We start from the raw sequence: 19,995 nt of genomic DNA on the forward strand, positions 1-19,995 counted from the left end.
TAATCTCTCATACTGCTGAGTTATGAATCAATATTTCAGAGTCTAATATTACCTTCTAATGTTGTTTGAAAACTGAAACACTCCAGGCCTGTAGCTTAAACCTTCACCTGGCCACCTCTATAAATAATCACTCTCTTATTATCAGAAATGACACGGCCCTTTGCCACATATGCATACATGTTTCTATTGTATATTAATCAAATCAATTAGTATATTCTAAGAACTTAATGCACATATACAGTACATTTTGTTCCATAATTTTGAATTATTTTGATGATTTTGTTTTTATTGACACTATAAGTTCTAAAACATAACATCATTCTAATACAAGACAGCATACAATAAATGTATATATACATATATATATATATAGTATATACATACATACAAAATCGTTAACAATGGATTGACTCTTTGTTATAGTACATTTTCTTGTAAAAAGTCAATATTCCATATACGCCTGAAACTTGTATTCTGTAGCAAGTCTATATTTAATATATTTTTATCAGCATGTGACAGATATTATGAACTTTATATTACTTATGTCACTTCATATTATAAAGATGCTAAGTGCTGGAAAAAAAAACAATAATATACAGAGAGAACAGCAAAGATAGATCTCACTATGCTCACTATCACATAATATTTCGCTACTCCCCAGGGTTTCTTCTGTTCCAGATAAAAAGAAAAACACTGTATCCTATATGTCTCCACATTTCTGTATTTGTGGTATCCTATATGTCTACACAGTCAGACTTTTTTAAAATCAGCAAATCTAAAGCAAATCAGTTTACAATTAATGTCTTATTTGGGTTCTGTGATAGCGTACTGTCGGGCTCCGCCGTGGCTACAGGCGAGGATGAGAGTGGTGTAACGCAATCCCCCTAAGGTATTTTTGATCTGGAAATTGCGTTAAATTGGCCAGCAGTTGAAAACAGATGAATGCGAGCCATGTCTGAAGTAGAGCATAATGTGAACGCAGATGGAGAATAAAAAGTGCAGACGCCCTGGAAGGTCATTCCGATCAGAGTGCATTGATCCTCATGGTTCAGTTTAGGAAACTCAGACGCGTAAACAAGAAGGAAATTGACGCTTCCTCATGGGTTTTGCTCAAAACAGGTTGAATTTCAGTGACTTCCCAGTATTTTTTTGTAGTTGTCTCATTAACCTTGACATTGATTAGTACATGCACACTTTTACTCTGGCCACCTGAAAACAGTCTATGTTAATGTATTCCAGCTAATGATAATGGTAGGAAATCTTCCCCAGCGATATTCCTGGCAATTCTTGAAGGACTGACAAAAAAACCTCAGCTCGTATTAAAGAAAGCTGGCAGCCGCGGGGCACGAATTTGCATTATTTTGTCCAGCCACGTTTTAATCTGTGACAGGCTTTGCCACTCAGCCCAGACCTTCCCTACATGACCCACTTTCCTCACAGCATATGCTGTCAGGCGAGATGCGCAGATTTATGAGGAATCAAAACTGCTCCATCTAAATAAACTGGCCGATCTCCTTGATGGCACAGATGAAAGACACAGGTGCCTCATCTCAGTACGCTGAGGTCATTTCTATTGGATTTTTTATTCTCCTTGAATGTAAGCCTTTATATTTACTGAAATGCTCGGGGAAGGCGAGACTGGAAGTATTATTTCCAAAAGTACTTCATTGTGTCATTTTGCATTCACCTCACGAAGATGGTAATTGTGTGTTCTAGGAAAAATTGCAGTCTGTCTGACTGCCTCCCCTGCAATTCAGTAACCAGGGGTCTGTACAGAAATCAGGCAGGAAATGTGTTCATTTGGAGTGACCTCCCCCTCAAGCTGTACCTTCAAATGGGCTGAGAGAAGCTGTGTAATCCACAATGCACGCTTTTCTGTATAAATAAATAAATAAAATGTATTTAAAAATTGAGTGGTAATTGAAATTAATTATATGCATTGCCAATTGATGAATCCCAGTTAATCCTAGTTAATTGCTAAGAAAAGTCTGGAATCACTTTTTAAAGAAAATTACTTCATGCATTAAAATGATTAAAAGTGACAGTTAAAGACAATGTAATAAATATTGTTTTTTGAACTTTCTATTCATTAAAGAATCCTAAAAAAAACATTTCCACAAAAAATGTTAATCAGCACAAGTGTTTTCAACACTGATATTAATAAGCAACGATTCTTGAGCATCTGATAGCATATTAGAATGATTTTTGAAGGATCATGTAACACTGAACATTATTCTTTCATTTGATTGCCATCACAGAAACAGTTATTTTAAATTGTAATAATATTTTCACCGTATTTTTTACAAATGAATGCAGCCTTGGTGAGCACAATTAAAAAAAAAAAAAATATATATATATATATATATATATATATATATATATATATATATATATATATATATTCAGTTATCACCCCAAACTTTTGAATTATAATTATAGAATATATATATAAATTTTAGTACATTTTATTTTTATTTAAATTTTAAATTAAAAATCTATAGTTAATTACACAAAAATTTTAGATTTAGGCCTACATTTTCTTAGTACATTTGTGGGCAGCGCCGGATTGGATTCCTTTCTTTGCATGAACAGAAATATGAGGTTTTTTTTCCCCTCATTTTTGCTCTTATGAACTCTGCTTGTTTTATCAGTGCTCTCTCCAAAAATGATTTCAAAATGATCGAATAATGCTGCATAGTGGTATATAACACAATCACAACCATAAGGCAATATATATTTCTTTTTCAGTCCTGTAAATACAAAAGCAGTTACAGAGGGATTTATTCTGCTTTGATTTATAGATGCCTCACAGAAATAGATAAGTGCACCTGTCTGCTTCAGCAGTGTTGCTCGTGGCCAGCGGGCATCAAATCCATATTATATTCAACAATTCACTAGACCGTTGTTTCCCGACACTTCTCTGCAGAATTTAGCCCAAAACCAATCATCAACTTCTTATGCATCCATCAGTGTCTGCTGAAAATGCAATGTAATATTCATGTGATTCCTCTCCATTTGCTTATTTGCTTTTTTGTATTTAAGAAAAATGCTTTTAGTAATGCCATTCTGAATTAAAAACAAAACAAAACAAAAAAACTAAGGGACTGTTTCATCGCCATAGCCAACAAGGTACCATGATTTTCTCTGAATGGTTGTGTAACTCAGTAAAATCCTTTCTGCCGGTAGTTAAGAGGAAATTTTGATTGGTCCTGTACCAAATGGTTTTGTCCAGTGATTAAATGATCAAATTTGCTGAACAAGTAAGGTTTCAAAGAGTCAAAGCGTGGCTTTGTCTAGGGATAATTTGAGATAACTACAGCTGAGTGTTCTCAGAAGAAAAAGTCATGTTTACAGCATGCTGTGAAGCCGCTGAACGTCTTTTCCTTTCCTTTTCATTTCTGAGGTAATGCATGTGATTTGAGTCCTGCTGTGATTTTAAGACCTGTGGGGGAAAAAGTTTTAAGTGCTCTGGAAACTAAATTTCCCACGATCCACAGTAGGAGACATCAGTCTTAGAACAACCTAACAATTCCTAGTAGCCATCAGACAGGTTAAAATGACCCACTTGTATTATCCACTCAAATGTACCAACAATTAGGCTAAAAAGGGAAACCTTTAGTTTTCAGCTCTATATGTTGAGTTTTTCCTTGAGTGGACTTTTGAATACTTTGACAGCTGGGTTGAGGCAAAGTAAAAAGTTATTACAAATAAACCTGAAGAGTTCTTTCTGATATTTTTGACGCTTGAAGTCCAGAGGCTTCACTTCTTGGACTTCGAATCTCTGGCTGTTTTATTCAGCCTTTTCTTTTTGTAGAGAAAAAGCCTTGATTCTCTAGCTGTAAGCTTGGATGGCTGATAATCAAGAAATGGTGCGGACCGGCTCTATCATTGATTTTCAGGGAGTCGCTCCAAAGGCATTGCGAAATGTATGATCCAGGGTGGTGCAGCTGAAGACCTACAAATCTGTCTTTTAAAGTTATTGTGCCAAAGTCAAAGAGAAGAGAGATGAAAGCAGTTAAGGATCGTAGGGAAGTCTGACTGTGAAGAACCTTGGAGATTCCAAACTAAGTTAAACGGCTTTATGTTGGCGAGTGGGAATTTGGTTGGATTTACCCACATGTATAAAAGTGATCACGCGGAGCAGTAATGACATTTCACGTTTACATTTATGCATTTGGCACACACCTTTACCCAAAGCTTCTTACACTGCATTCAAAAGGAGACATTTTTATCAGTTCCCTGGGAATGAAACCTATGACCTTGGGGTTGCTATTGCCATATTTTCTTTGAAAGCTAATTGAACTACATTTTGAAGCACTGCTAAAAACCAAGTCTGAGGTCGTAATAGTGACATTGTGACACTGGAAAGCTGCATTGCATCAGTTCCACTTTTAATGAGAAAGAAACTTTGTCTAATTTGTGATTTCCAGCTGTTTGTTTGGATTACTCTGCGATGCTTCTTGGCTTGTTGAATGGAGAGAGCTGTCCATCTTATCAAAGTGTTAATGAGTGTTTGCTAATCTTTTTGTAAAGCGCTTCAAATCATTTTAATTACTTTAGCATGTACTCCAAATATTGTATGCAAATCTGCATACTGAGTAGCTCTGTCAGTCTACCTGGTGCTCTCTAATCATTAGTTTTATCTTACAACTGTTTAGTTGCTTCATTTGCAATTCACAAAAGTGAATGCATTTTTGTGCTCATGTTAATCCTAACTCAGTGGTTATCAGTCCTGGTTAGAGAGACACGTGAAGTCAGATGATTCTGTCTCCAGCCTGGCGTAGTCCTATGCTTCTGTCACCGACCAAATCACTGCATCCATAATTTAGGAACACTACATCACTTTGAGTAGTTCTTATCCCTAATGACCGCTTTGTTTGCTGACAAGCCAATGAAGAATGACAGCCCTAAATGGTTTCACATTATGCCAATTGATATAAAGTCCAGCGGAAACAAATTACACGCGGAACAGACTTGAGTGAGAAGCTGACAATACAAAAGGGGTGTTGCTGTAAGGAGATCTAAGAAAAGCATCACATATGTTCATAACTGCATACTAGATCTTTGGTGGAAACAACAGCACACCTTTTTTTTTTTAGTGCACAATATGAATGTGAAAGTTGTTACTGTATATAGGAAATATCTAATTGGATTCATACAGATGTTCTGAATTAGTCTGTGTAGAAATAACCCAAGTGCATGAAATACAGTACACTTTTTTCACAGAAATTAGGATGTTTCCCCCATATTTAAAAAGTAAGCTCTTTAGACAATGCTTTGAGCATGGAAATGACAACTTTAGTAAAAACATAAATTGCAAAAGTCTTCTACATTGTTACAAAATCCTGTTGTTTAGATCATTCTATTCTTCAAAGAATTTTAAGAAGCAGTGTTTTCACATTAATCAGCAAAATAGCATATTAGAATGATTTCTGAAGGATTGTGTGACACTGAAGACTATGAGATTATTCTGAAAATTCAGCTTATTCCATCCATCCATCCATCTTCTTCCGCTTATCCGGGGCCGGGTCGCGGGGGCAGCAGTCTAAGCAGAGATGCCCAGACTTCCCTCTCCCTAGACACTTCCTCCAGCTCTTCCGGGGGGACACCGAGGCGTTCCCAGGCCAGCCGGGAGACATAGTCTCTCCAGCATGTCCTAGGTCTTCCCCGGGGTCTCCTCCCAGTGGGACGCGCCCGGAACACCTTCCCAGGAAGGCGTCCAGGAGGCATCCGGAACAGATGCCCGAGCCACCTCAGCTGACCCCTCTCAATGTGAAGGAGCAGCGGCTCTACTCTGAGCTCCTCCCGAGTGACCGAGCTTCTCACCCTATCTCTAAGGGATCGCCCAGCCACCCTGCGGAGAAAGCTCATTTCAGCCGCCTGTATCCGGGATCTTGTCCTTTCGGTCATGACCCAAAGCTCATGACCATAGGTGAGAGTAGGAACGTAGATTGACCGGTAAATCTTTCTTCACCACGACAGACCGGTACATCGACCGCATTACTGCAGAAGATGCACCGATCCGTCTGTCAATCTCCCGTTCCATCCTTCCCTCACTCGTGAACAAAACCCCAAGATACTTAAACTCCTCCACTTGAGGCAGGAACTCTCCACCAACCTGAAGTGGGCAAACCACCCTTTTCCGACTGAGGACCATGGCCTCGGATTTGGAGGTGCTGATTCTCATCCCAGCCGCTTCACACTCGGCTGCAAACCGTCCCAGTGCCTGCTGAAGGTCCTGGCTTGATGAAGCCAACACGACAACGTCATCTGCAAAAAGCAGAGACGAAATCGTGTGGTCACCAAACCTGACACCCTCCGGCCCCTGGCTGCGCCTAGAAATTCTGTCCATAAAACTTATGAACAGAACCGGCGACAAAGGGCAGCCCTGCCGGAGTCCAACATGCACCGGGAACAAGTCTGACTTACTGCCGGCAATGCGAACCAAGCTCCTGCTTCGGTCATACAGGGACCGGACAGCCCTTAGTAAAGGACCCCGGACCCCATACTCCCGGAGCACCCTCCACAGGCCGCCGCGAGGGACACAGTCGAATGCCTTCTCCAAATCCACAAAACACATGTGGACTGGTTGGGCAAACTCCCATGAACCCTCTAGCACCCTGTAGAGGGTATAGAGCTGGTCCAGTGTTCCACGGCCCGGACGAAAACCACACTGTTCCTCCTGAATCCGAGGTTCTACTATCGGCCGTATTCTCCTCTCCAGTACCCTGGCATAGACTTTCCCAGGGAGGCTGAGAAGTGTGATCCCCCTGTAGTTGGAACACACCCTCCGGTCCCCCTTCTTAAAAAGAGGGACCACCACCCCGGTCTGCCACCCCAGAGGCACTGTCCCCGACCGCCACGCGATGCTGCAGAGGCGCGTCAGCCAAGACAGCCCCACAACATCCAGAGACTTGAGGTACTCAGGGCGGATCTCATCCACCCCCGGTGCCCTGCCACCGAGGAGTTTCTTGACTACCTCGGTGACTTCAGCTTGGGTGATGGACGAGTCCACCTCTGAGCCCCCAGCCTCTGCTTCCTCAATGGAAGACGTGACGGCGGGATTGAGGAGATCCTCGAAGTATTCCTTCCACCGTCCAACGATATCCCCAGTCGAGGTCAGCAGCTCCCCACCTCTACTGTAAACAGCGTTGGCTGGGCACTGCTTCCCTCTCCTGAGGCGCCGGACGGTTTGCCAGAATCTCTTCGAGGCCAGCCGATAGTCCTTCTCCATGGCCTCACCGAACTCCTCCCAGGCCCGAGTTTTTGCCTCCACAACCACCCGGGCTGCAGTTCGCTTGGCCTGTCGGTACCCGTCAGCTGCCTCAGGAGTCCCACAAGCCAGCCAGGCCCGATAGGACTCCTTCTTCAGCTTGACGGCATCCCTTACTTCCGGTGTCCACCACCTGGTTCGGGAATTGCCGCCTCGACAGGCACCGGAGACCTTACGGCCACAGCTCCGAGCAGCCGCTTCGACAATGGAGGTGGAGAACATGGTCCACTCGGACTCAATATCTCCAGCCTCCCTCGGGATCCGGTCGAAGCTCCGCCGGAGGTGGGAGTTGAAGATCTCTCTGACAGGAGACTCGGCCAAACGTTCCCAGCAGACCCTCACAGTACGCTTGGGTCTGCCGAGTCTGTCCAGCTTCCTCCCCCGCCATCGGATCCAACTCACCACCAGGTGGTGATCAGTTGACAGCTCCGCCCCTCTCTTTACCCGAGTGTCCAAGACATACGGCCGCAGGTCAGATGAAACGACCACAAAGTCGATCATCGACCTACGGCCTAGGGTGTCCTGGTGCCACGTGCACTGATGGACACCCTTATGCTTGAACATGGTGTTCGTTATGGACAAACTGTAACTAGCACAGAAGTCCAATAACTGAACACCACTCGGGTTCAGATCAGGGGGGCCGTTCCTCCCAATCACGCCCCTCCAGGTGTCACTGTCGCTACCCACGTGGGCATTGAAGTCCCCCAGTAGAACGACGGAGTCCCTGGTTGGAGCACTTTCCAGCACCCCTCCCAGAGACCCCAAGAAGGCCGGGTACTCTGCACTGCCGTTTGGCCCGTAGGCACACACGACAGTGAGAGACCTATCCCCTAACCGTAGGCGCAGGGAAACGACCCTCTCGTTCACCGGGGTGAACTCCAACACATGACGGCTGAGCTGGGGGGCTATAAGCAAACCCACACCAGCCCGCCGCCTCTCACCATGGGCAACTCCAGAGTAGTGAAGAGTCCAACCTCTCTCGAGGAGTGTGGTTCCAGAGCCCAAGCCGTGCGTAGAGGTGATCCCGACTATCTCTAGTCGGAACCTCTCAACCTCACGCACAATCTCAGGCTCCTTCCCCGCCAGCGAGGTGACATTCCACGTCCCTAGAGCTAGCTTCTGTGTCCAGGGATCAGGTCGTCGAGGCCCCCGCCTTCGACTGCTGCCCGATCCTCTTTGCACCGGCCCCTTACGGTCCCTCCTGCAGGTGGTGAGCCCACGGGAAGTCGGCCCCACGTCGCTCCTTCGGGCTGAGCCCGGCCGGACCCCATGGGGGGAGGCCCGGCCACCAGGCGCTCGCATACGAGCCCCAACCCCGGGAAAAAAATTCAGCTTAATCACAGAAATTAATCACAGGAATAAATTGCATTTGAAAATATATTAAAATAGGAAACTGTTATTTCAAATAAATATTTTTTACATTATATTTAGTTAGTTAATTAGTTCGTTACTTTTTTTACTGTATTTTTGATCAAACAAATGCAGCATTGGTGACTTCTTTCAAAAACATTCAAACAAATTTACTGACCCCAAACTTCGAATTATATTATATTAAATTCAGTAAATACAGAAAAGTGAGAAAAGCCATGATAACAGTCAGTTTAGTCCAGAAAATCATTACGGACTGCAGTGTTTACCGGATCTGCGATAAATGATAGGGTGTTGTCAGGGGGCTTTTATTCAAAACACACTCAGAAGTGTGTTTGAGTGCCTCTGTTAAATACACATGTTCTTTCAAAGGCTAAAAAACATTATCCGCATATTTGGTCATGATAATTGCACTGAAATGCAAATAAACAATTAATGCATTTCATAAAAGATATAAACACCCTACCCCCCGTTCATTCATTTGTGTAATTTATGAAGGTAATTATGATTTTATTTTCAGGTTCATTGTGTATTAGTTTCCTTTAGAAATGCTCTCTCATCAGCAACACTCATGACATCATCAAAACTACACATGCAAACTCAAGTTCAAAAGAAATTAGTCATAAACTATAATCTTTTCATGTGCACTCATATGATCATATTCATGTTTGCTAGATGAGGTATAGCGTTCATTGAGAAAGGACAGATGTCTTTTGTGAGTGGAACATGTCAGATCAAACTCTGCGTTGTTTCACATGACGACTTGCGGAATGTGGCAGCTGCAGTAACCATGGAAACAGCTGCTTGGGGGTGATGGGGGTTAGAGCAAAACAGGGAGCGTATCTTTTGTCTTTTCTAAGTCTGTTTGAAAATCAACTGTCTCTGAAACTGCCTAACTAATCTTTACGCCGTAAACATCGTCAAAGAATGGGAATCCTTTCAGCCCACCGTTCGGGCTCCAAAGCCTGAACCCTTGATCACATGGCACCTCTGCTTGTTAAGGTGAGAACATGTGCGAGAAGAGAGGCAGGTCATACAGACAGAATACATACAGTCACGCCTCACATGAAGCAGCATGTCAAGATATAACCCTATTGACCCAGTCCCCCTCTTACCATCTCTGGAGAACCTCTTTATGTATCTTGAGATGTCACAATACCACCCTTGTATATGTTGCTTTTCCAGTTTTTAAAATGTTTTTAATAGCTTATGCTTATCAGGGCTGCATTTATTTGATCAAAAATACAGTAAAAACAATATTTTCTGAGATATATATATTTTTTAAATAACTGTTTTCTAATTTATTTTTAAAATGCAATTTTCAGCTGTCTTCAGTGTTAAATTATCCTACAGAAATAATTATAATATGCTGATTTGCTGCTCAAGTAACATTTCTTATGATTGTAAATATTAAAAACTTAATACATGTGCTGGTAAATATTTTTGTGAAAATCATGATGCTTTTTTCATGATTCTTTGTAAATAGAAAGTTAAAAAGAACAGAGTTTACCGGTATTTAAAATACATTTTTGTAACATTACAAATCTTACTGTAAGTTTTTTAATGCATCCTTTTTTCAGCATTAACCAGCATTAATAAATAAAAGTACGCATTTCTTTACTAAATTGCTTTTCAATTGTAGTGTATATAGTAGTAATAAATGTATTTAAAGCATTTCACAAATTATTTATCAATTATGTAATTGCATCAAAAAACTTGGACTTGAGAAGAATGCAAAACTTTGTACATGTCTGCATTTCTGATCTTTTGTGTTCGTATTTGTATGAATGGAAGACAATGGTAATGTTTTTGAACAAATTGGTTGAATGAGCAATACAGTGACTCACTCATAATGCTGGTCACTTGTTTAATTTGTGAATGTATCTATGGTTTTGACAGTCACTGTATCCATCAGCGTAACTTGCAGAAAGAGTTACTGAAAAATCCCCACCACTAATGTTCTAAACTGACAGGTTTATATGTCCAATTTCTGTGTGAAGCAAATGAATGGGATTTTTAACTTCAAGAACCAGGATGTTGCACTCAGTTCTGAGAATTTTCTTGGGGAAATTCTACTTTATGCTTTTCCTGTCAGTTTACGCTCTAAGCTAAATGCCCATCCTGCATCTCATTAGCATTTTTTTTTTTTCATTTGCGATTTGAATTAGTGGCTAGGAAGTATGAGTTGTGTTTTTAACGAGATGTAGCCCACATAATCAGATTGCCCCCTCCGGGTAATGTGATCTAATTACCAATAAAGTGTAACGAACCATCAGAGTGTAGATGATTTTGTGATGCCTTGACTTTCTCCTTCAGTTTTCCAGTTGTACTGGAGAGAAGACGCAGTGGCGCATGCCGTTTCGGCACGTTTTGCACCACACTGCCCCCTGAAATAAGCTCCTTCTCGTTCTGTTGACAAAGCAAATTAGAAAATTGAAAAGAAAAAAAAAAATTCGCATCTCTTAGCTTTTCTTTGGTCTGCAGAACGGATCTTCGTAAATAACATCTAGTGGACGTCGGCTCAAGGTGGAGTACTTTATAATGTCGCAGAGGGCTGTTTAGATAACATTTTGACTGATCAGCATCAGACGCAGATGAAACACAAATGTCTTTGTCTTGTGACCTCCCTGAGGATGTGGCTACTCATATTCTGCTCACATGACAGATCAGACTCAATGTGATAAGCAGCTGCTTTCCTTTTATTTGTATTTTTTAGAGTTATGAGGCATCTGATCCTCTTGACTTAGCATAGCATCGTTTATTTATCCTGTATATATTTATACACTCAAGGTCTGTGTGCATAACGGAAAGATGAAAAATTCTACTAGACGGTGTTGTAAAGTGCTTTGCATTGTACTCTTTGGTTTGCTACTTGTAGACCATAAATCATTATCTGAATGTGTCTCACATCCAAGTGTTTAGAACCTTCATCACTTTTTCTTTTTTGTTTTAAAAAGCAAAAAACCAAAGCAGCGCTGTCCTTGAAACACACCGTGATATGAACCACTGAAGGCCGTTCAGTCTCAAACTCACCGTGCATTTTTTTCTTTTCAATTGTGTATTTGTACTTTTGAAAGAAACTTTGACTCTGTTTACTGTCAGCAAAGTTATTTCATATAAGTTCTCCCCCCATGTTGTTTTCCGTTTGCCATATAAGAGTGTCGATGTAGCAAGTTCTGGGTAGATTAAGTATTGTCTGGCAGCTGTCGGTGTTTTGTGGACCCAACAGCCTTGGCAGGCAAATCAGCAGCTAGCAGTGAATTAAAAAGCGCTTTCTGCCTCATCAACATGTTTGATATCTCCATAAACTACTCTGGAAACACAGCAGCTCTTCAACGCAGATGTCCCACGGACACCAGGCTCCCTCGAGATTCCGCCTGTATCAGCAAACCTAATTGAAAGGCTGTGGGAAATTGAAAATCTTCTGTCTGTAGTTTAAGTAGCAATGAGCGACTTGAAGGACTAATTGTAGTCGGTTTACTTGAGTTCAATTTCTCGACTGGATGATTGTTGTGGTGTTTAAAGGCATTTTTAGATCTCGTGGTTATGAGTAAGCTTTCATTCTGTTTAATAAGGCGTTTGCAAGTGTCAAGCTTCTGAAACTTCAGCCCTCCATGCTGGTATAATTAGTGCAATAAACACAATGTCTCGCTTTCTCCATAATCTAAAGCAAAAGTGTCTTTATTATACTATAAATGCTGTAATAATGCAACAAAGAATCAAACCCATCTTGTTTCTCAATTAACATTATGTAGTGCACTCTAAAAAATACGCAGTGTTGCAAATGCGTGCCCATTTTGTTTACTTGCTAATTTTCCTTTAAATGTATCCTACAGCTATTTCTTTTGCACTTGCCAAACGGCACGCTGTGAGACACAGATTAAACCGAAAGTAATGAAGTTGTTCCGAAAAAGATCCCACACTATTTAGCGGCGGACTTGAAAATATCGACTCTTATATTGATGAACCAATCAGCTACGAAAAATTGTCACTTCCATTTTCTCTTTACAACCAATTGAGGAGCATCTCGCCTTATCAGCTCTCCACAGACGGGCACTCACAGGGAGAGAAGGTTCATCTTTTAGCCACTTATCAATTTGTCCAGGTGATACAGTGGGGCAAACCTCTTTGCTCCTCACACAGCAGAGGAGAGCAAGAACAGCACAACTGATGACTGTAATGATTGGAGTTTGCATTCTGGAGCAGGACTCTTAACTGTCTGGCTATCAGAGGAGCGTGTCGCAGAATACAAATAAGGCCACTCTTGCTTTGTTCCTACTGCTGCTTGTTTAGTTTATCCTGAAAGGTATATCAAAATGGCGCATTATAATATTGTGATGGAGGTTAACAGCAAAACAAATGAAGTGGCCCGTGGAATAAAAGAGGGATTCAATTATGAAAGATGTGGATTGGGGTTTTAGCAGTAGAGATTGTTGCCGTAAACACGCCATAACTTTAATGGATCATTATCCAACATAGAGACAACATCTGATAAAATGATGAGTAATTAATAAATTTGCTCTTTTTATGGCTTCAGACTTGTGGAGTCTGTTTGTATACTTTTAATATAAAGATTTAATTTAAGCCTTGATTTTTTGCATAGTGTTTGCAAAAGGACCAGGCTTTCCTGCCATCTTTTTTTGTGTCTAATTTTATTTGTTTAGCTTTTCTGCTTGCAAAATCATTACGTGGCTCATTGTTTCAAACTCATTTTAGCAATCAGTGTTTTCTTTCCCATGTCCTATTCCACTTCAAATACACAATGAGTAATTGGACGTGCCAATCGTTTTACACTGTGCCAGCAGCAGAGTTGCATATTTGGCTGGGTACTTTCAGTAATGTCCTAAAAATATCATCCAAACGTATTAAGTGACATTCAGCCTTGTACTTAAATGTTCAGGATTATTGAAATTAATTCAATAAAAAAAATTAGGTGGTTTGGAAATAGTATTAAAAAAAAACAAGTCCTGGAATTCTCATAAAATGATTAAAATAAATCTTATTTTAGATTTTAAAAAAGAATATTAGCATAACCAATGTCCATGAACCCATTTTGGTTTTAATGAATCAAGAAAATCATAAATCATGTCTGACTATGCATGACTACAGTATGCCATGTTTTATTTATGTATTTATTTGTATTTATTTATTGGTTATTTCAGGTGAAATTGAGTAACCAAAAAAACTTGGTAACACTTTATTTTAGGGTCTCTTAACTAGTTGCTTATTAGCATTCATGTAACTAGAATATTAGTCATTTATTAGTAATTTAGCACATATTAATGCCTTATTATACACATATACATGACTTGCAACTTACTAACTATAAATAAGCAGCAAATTAGTTAATAGTGAATAGGTGTTCCCTATTTTAAAGTGTTACCAAAAACTTTAATGATTCATTATTATAATAATGATTCAAGATCATTTTTAACAATACAGTATTTGTTTTTACCTTGAATAATTTTTTGAAAACAATGATATTTCTTTCTTTCTTTCTTTCTTTAAAAAGTCTGAAACCAACATGAATGAAAAGATAACATTTCTTCTTTTCATTGATCTTGACCATCTTTATTTGTCATTGACCCATAATAGAAAAATCACACTGAGCTTGTTCAGAATTTGCTCCCTCTTCCTGTATGCAGCACTGACACGACGCTCAATATAGTGTGCGTGACAGACTCTTTCCTTTCATGTATCACTTGCTCAAAAACCAAGAGTTTATTCGTCCTTTTACCCTCCTGGATACGAAAGTGTTGCAGTATTGGAATTGGAACGTGGAAAGGGGATGAGATGGATGTACGAAAGAGAGTGCAAGAGAGAGACACTTATAAACTCTTTGATGCTAAATGTAAAAGAGTGTTTCTGTGATCAAACAAGTAATACAGCAGCAAGAGGCTTTCACAAAGTGAAAAGTAACAGGGTGCTTAGATATTTCATAGCACTGTGTGTGTATGTATGTGTAAGTCTGTGGAAACAGATTTAGCTCTTTAGAAGTGCTCTTTATGTGTTTTGACTCATTTTCATCTCATTAATATTTTACAAGAGGGCAGAGATATGTTTTCTATAGCTTTTCATGCAGGAAGAAAGGCCGGGTTACAATAACGTACAATCCTCCTTCCTCTATAAAGACGGTCTCAAGGGACCTGAAGTATCATTGAACACAAACACTTCATTAAAACTATACCACACATTGACAAGCTTATGAATATCTATCCATTAAATACATAAATAAGCGCACATAATATAGCCATAAGCTACAAGAGGCCATTAACTATAGTTAAAGGAGACATGGCATGAAGTGGAATATAAAGAAAACAATTATTGGTCACACTTTATATTAGGTGGCCTTAACTACTATGTACTTACTTCAAAAATAAGTACAATGTACTTATTGTGGTCATATTGTATTGCAACACACTTTTACTGCCATTGCGGTGGGATATGGGTACGGTTAGGGACAGGTTTGGTGGTATGGGTAGGTTTAAGGGTGGGCTAAGGTGTAAGGGATGGGTCAACAGTATAATTATAAATGTAATTACAGAAATTAATTACAGATGTAACTACATATAGGTATTTTTACAAATAAAAGTACAATGTAAGAACATGTACACAATAAGTGCATTGTATCAAATTATTAATTTAAATGTAAGTACATAGTAGTTAAGGCCACTTAATATAAAGTGGAACCGGTTAAAGCTTCAGTAATATCTTTCTACAGGAATTTTGAATTCTGAGGAAGTGCAAGATATGTAAAAAATTTATCTAATATATTTTCTTAATATGTTCAAAAATATTTTTTTCTTATATTTCTTACATATACAGTAGAATTTTAACTGCAATTTTGAAATAAATATAATGTTTTATCGATATCTGTGGTTAATTTTGAAATTGCTATTAACATTTTACTGTACACATTACTATCTAAGGCAGCCTTTATTTGTTCGAAAATACAGTAAACACTGTGATTGTGAAATATTATTAAAATTTTAAATATCTTTTCTATTTTGATGTGGTTTAAATCATAATTTATTCCTGTGAATGCAAACCTAAATTGCAATTACTCCCATCATTATTGGCACACGATCCTTCGGAAATCATTCTCATATGCTGACTTAGAAACATTTCTTATTATTGTGTTTGAAAACTGTTATTATGAAAATGGTTGAAAACTGTGATGGTTCTTTGTTTAATAGAAGGTAAAAAGAATAGCATCTTTTTGAAATATACATTTGTTTGTAATATTTCAAATGTTGTACTGTTACTTTTGTTCAATTTAATGCATCCTTGGTGAATAAAATAAAAATAACAGTGTAGTGTACATCACTGGGGTTTCTGGGACACCAAACATGAAATCAGTGAAGTCAATATCAAAAAAACATGAGGGTTAATTAAAGATATAAACAGAGAAGAATATACACAGCATTCCTGTCTTTGGAAAAGTCTTCCAAATGAACTTGAGAGAACTGCCCCAGATTTCTCTCAGGGAGATCTTTCTGTGATAAATGCACTCTGCGGTGATAAACATCTCCCTTGATACAATTTATCATCTGTTGTCATTTTCCATGCTGCAAAAGATAAGAACAACACCAGATTCGGTTTAACATAAGCATAAAATATATCCATGCAACCCAGAGGGCTCAGGAGGGGGGTAGAGAGAGTGCGTTAGAGAGGATGAAACGGTTGCAGAGAAAGAAAAAAAAAGAAAATGCTGATTTAGCCGGTCTGAGCAGCTGACAAGGGCCCGAAACCCGTTAAAACTACCAAACCAGCTTAGGCTGGTTTCCAGCAGATACTTTCAAAACACATAGATAATTCATGACATTGACGATGGATGAAACATTTCCTCAATGCTTCCTGCTCCACCGATGCTCATTGAGGCTGTGCTAATTAATTTATAGTGGGAATCTTTGCAGCTACATTTGCACACTGCCTCTTGGATCCACGAGGGCAAACACTGCACACCTTCCTGTTCCATTAATCATTCTTATCTATTTCTCTGTTTTAGCTAATGCTATTGATTTAGTCCACTTTCACTGCATTATGTAAATCAATGAGCCAGATTCTTCACCTCCAAAGACGGGGGGTGCTAATGGCTGATGAATACTTTTCATCAAGCGGACAAGTTTATCAGGGGTCACTAATGCTAATAGATTATTCAGGATCCTGCTAGAACAAAAGCGAAGCAAGAGGTGACAGATTTCAAGGGCAACTGCGTCATTAAAAATTAATCAACACAGAATAAATGCATCTCTTCATTGAGGTGAATACAGGAAAAATACATAAGGTGAATCTGAATGGCAAAAAGTCATCCCATGTATGTGTTGTTAATGTAGACGTTGTGGACAAAACTGATATTTTTCTCATCCTTTTCAGGAACAAGGCAAAATTGGAGTCACATTCAACATCGGAACGTCTGACATCACTGTTCAGGAGAGCAGTACCGCTGTAAATGACGGCAAGTACCATGTAGTGCGCTTCACCCGAAATGGGGGCAATGCTACACTTCAGGTGGACAACTGGGCCATCAATGAGTACTTCCCCTCAGGTAAGACCTCTCACCGACCGCTTCAACCTTTGGCTTATGACATCAAGAAGATGTATGGACAACGCTCAGAACTGGACAGCAACTGCTTTCGAGCTATTTCTAAAGTCACTTTGTCTCCCCAGTGACTGTGCAGTGTTCTTTCATTTAGCAACATCCTGTGAGCCCCAGTCACAACAATACCAACAAACAGTACATTTGTAGCCTCTCCTATTTTCCTAAATTGCATTTAATTGTCAATTAGATGGGGGTTTTTTGTTCTTCCATGGCTGGAAAATTATGGCATTTTGCTTTGCCGCACTGCTGTGTGGGTTTCTGTGGAAACTATTGGACGTGGTGTGAAAGTTTACTTTTTAATTTTATTTCTCCTTTTTTTAAAGGTCATTTATTCCTGTGATGGCAAATCTGAATTTTCAGCATAATTTCTCCAATCTGCAGTGTCACATGATCCTACAGAAATCATTCTAATATGCTGATTTAATACTAAAGATGTTATGGAATATGTGTTTGTAGATAAACAAAATAACTAAACGGAGAATGACGATGCATCAACGCACTTTTTCCTTTATTAACGTGTAGACAGGACAAAGATACAACACAAACTGAGATCTTTTAAAGGAACAGGAACAAAGGAGTAAACGAGATAATTAACTAAAAACAGGTGACAGGACTCAACAATGATTACTAATTAACTAAACTAGAAACGGAACTACCAAATACGGGCAAAACAGAACTGAAAGGAAACCAACACGTGACAAAAGAAGCATTTCTTATAATTTTGTTGAAACTGTGATATATTTTTTTCAGGATTTTTTAAATGAGTTAAAAGTATGAAAAAAAATCTTTTGTAAAAATATAAATGTCTTAAAGGTCTCTTTGGATCATTTTAATGCATCCTTGATGAATAAAAGTATTAATTTATTCGCAATTACCCCAAGGTTCTGAGAATGGTGGTATACAGTAGGCTTTTCACAAATCTAGTATTATATCTCTTTTTATTTTTTGCTGTTATTTTTTTTTATTACTTCTAAGAAATTAGTTAAAGTGTAAAAGGAAAATCATGTACCAGCAAAGTCCCTTGAAGGCAAGTTAGTTCAGTCTGCAGTCATCTTAATAAAGCCTGAGGCTGCTATTTCCTAGGCATGCAAGTACAGCTCTTATCTAATGAAAAGGGAAAGACTGCAATTTCCAAACATTATTTCAGCATGTCACATCAGCTGTATATATCTATTCCATCTACACTAGGGTTCAGACGATTGGGATCATCAAGATTTAGATTTTTTTTTTAAAGCATTTAATACTTTTATTCAGCAAGGATGCATTAAATTGACCAAAAGTGACAGTAAAGACATTTATAATGTTACATAAGATGTTACATAATGTTACATTAAAAAATGCTGTTCGTTTAAACTTTCATAAGAAATCTTCAAAGAATCATAAAAAGAATATATCAGTTTCCATGAAAATAGTAAGCAGCACAACTGTTAACACTGATAATAATAATAAGAAATGTTTCTTGAGCAGCAAATCAGCATATTAGAATGATTTCTGAAGGATCATGTGATACTGAAGACTGCAGTAATGATGCTGAAGATTCAGCTTTACCACCACAGGAATAAATTAAATTTGAAAATCTACTAAAATAGAAAACAGTTACTTTTTTATAATATTACTGATTTAAATGCAGCCAACCCAAACTTTTGAACTGTAGCGTAAATCTGAGTTGAATTAATTAATTTCTTCAGCAGTGCACTTTACAGCCCCGTCCACTGTAAAAATATTGTGAATATTAAATATGAAATACCTCCTAAATGACTGTGATTATGCTGCGTCACACTTGTTTTTTCAAGTTCAACTTGATGCCATAATTTAATGACACTGAACCTGGTTCCGTCCCCTCAGTTGTGTTCTTAACAAAAAGGATTGACATCTTTCCATTTTCCATTTTCTTCCCATATCTAGTATTACATCTCCTCTCAGTTAAAACAAGAGCAAAGGGGGGAAATCATGACATAGCCAGCTCCTCTTAGCTCACATTTTACTCCATTTAGCATGATTGGACAAATTGGGGAAGGTCGAGAAGTCTAAAACCTCTAAGGTTGTCATGACTTCATCTATAAAAATCAAGATTAGCACAAAATCATTGAAAGGGAAGCCGTCACAGTGATTTACTTGGATAGCATTAGAGTAATGCGCTATCAGTTGGATCTTTTCTATAATGCAGGTACATGGAGTACAGTTTATTTTGAGGGAGAATTAAGGAAAGATTATACAACGCAAACTTCCTCCACTTGTCTCCTCAGCTGGGTCACGCACAAGAGACACGCTTTGTTGAGTATTATCATTACTGAGCAAACATTCTCATCAAGATTATAAGAAATTCTAAACGATGCAAACTTCTGTATTGTTTTTTAAGGAACATGCCCATGCAAATACAGTGTAGAGTCATTTGTCTTGTTCATTACACCAGCATGTCCGTTTTTTTCAGTTTGAGCATCTAAGGGCATCAGTTTGTGTTCCTGTCGGCGCTGAATAAACCCATTTTATGTGGCCAACCCTACTAATGCACCCATTTATCAGTCTGCCATTTATATGAATGATATTAGGCATGACAAATATATGCAGCAGCGTGTCGCCGTGCTGTTCATATGGATGCATTATACAGAAGTCAGCTCCTGCCTGTTTTAGGTCTAAAGTTTCATTTTTGCCAACATGGGCATTTGCAGCAGACTCACATAAGAGCTGGGGAAATATATCACTGAGATTTATAGGTGGCATGGTGGTATAACACTTCTATATAAATGTCAGC

The 19,995-nt window shown here is 39.0% G+C and overlaps 1 protein-coding gene across 2 annotated transcripts in view; it reads left to right on the forward strand.

Annotated features, from left to right (window-relative positions):
* LOC306849927 (neurexin-3a-like) overlaps positions 1 to 19,995 on the forward strand; it is a gene marked incomplete at both ends in the record, with an annotated part of 262,700 nt that overhangs the window by 196,320 nt on the left and 46,385 nt on the right. For both annotated transcript variants that reach the window (XM_079385310.1, XM_079385311.1), the window contains one exon: positions 17,018 to 17,189. In XM_079385310.1, coding sequence (XP_079241436.1) covers positions 17,018 to 17,189 — 172 coding nt within the window. The remainder of the gene's footprint in view (positions 1 to 17,017; positions 17,190 to 19,995) is intronic.

The sequence above is a fragment of the Barbus barbus genome (genome assembly GCF_936440315.1).
Source record: "Barbus barbus genome assembly, chromosome: 30".
In the NCBI taxonomy this organism is placed as follows: Eukaryota; Metazoa; Chordata; class Actinopteri; order Cypriniformes; family Cyprinidae; genus Barbus; species Barbus barbus.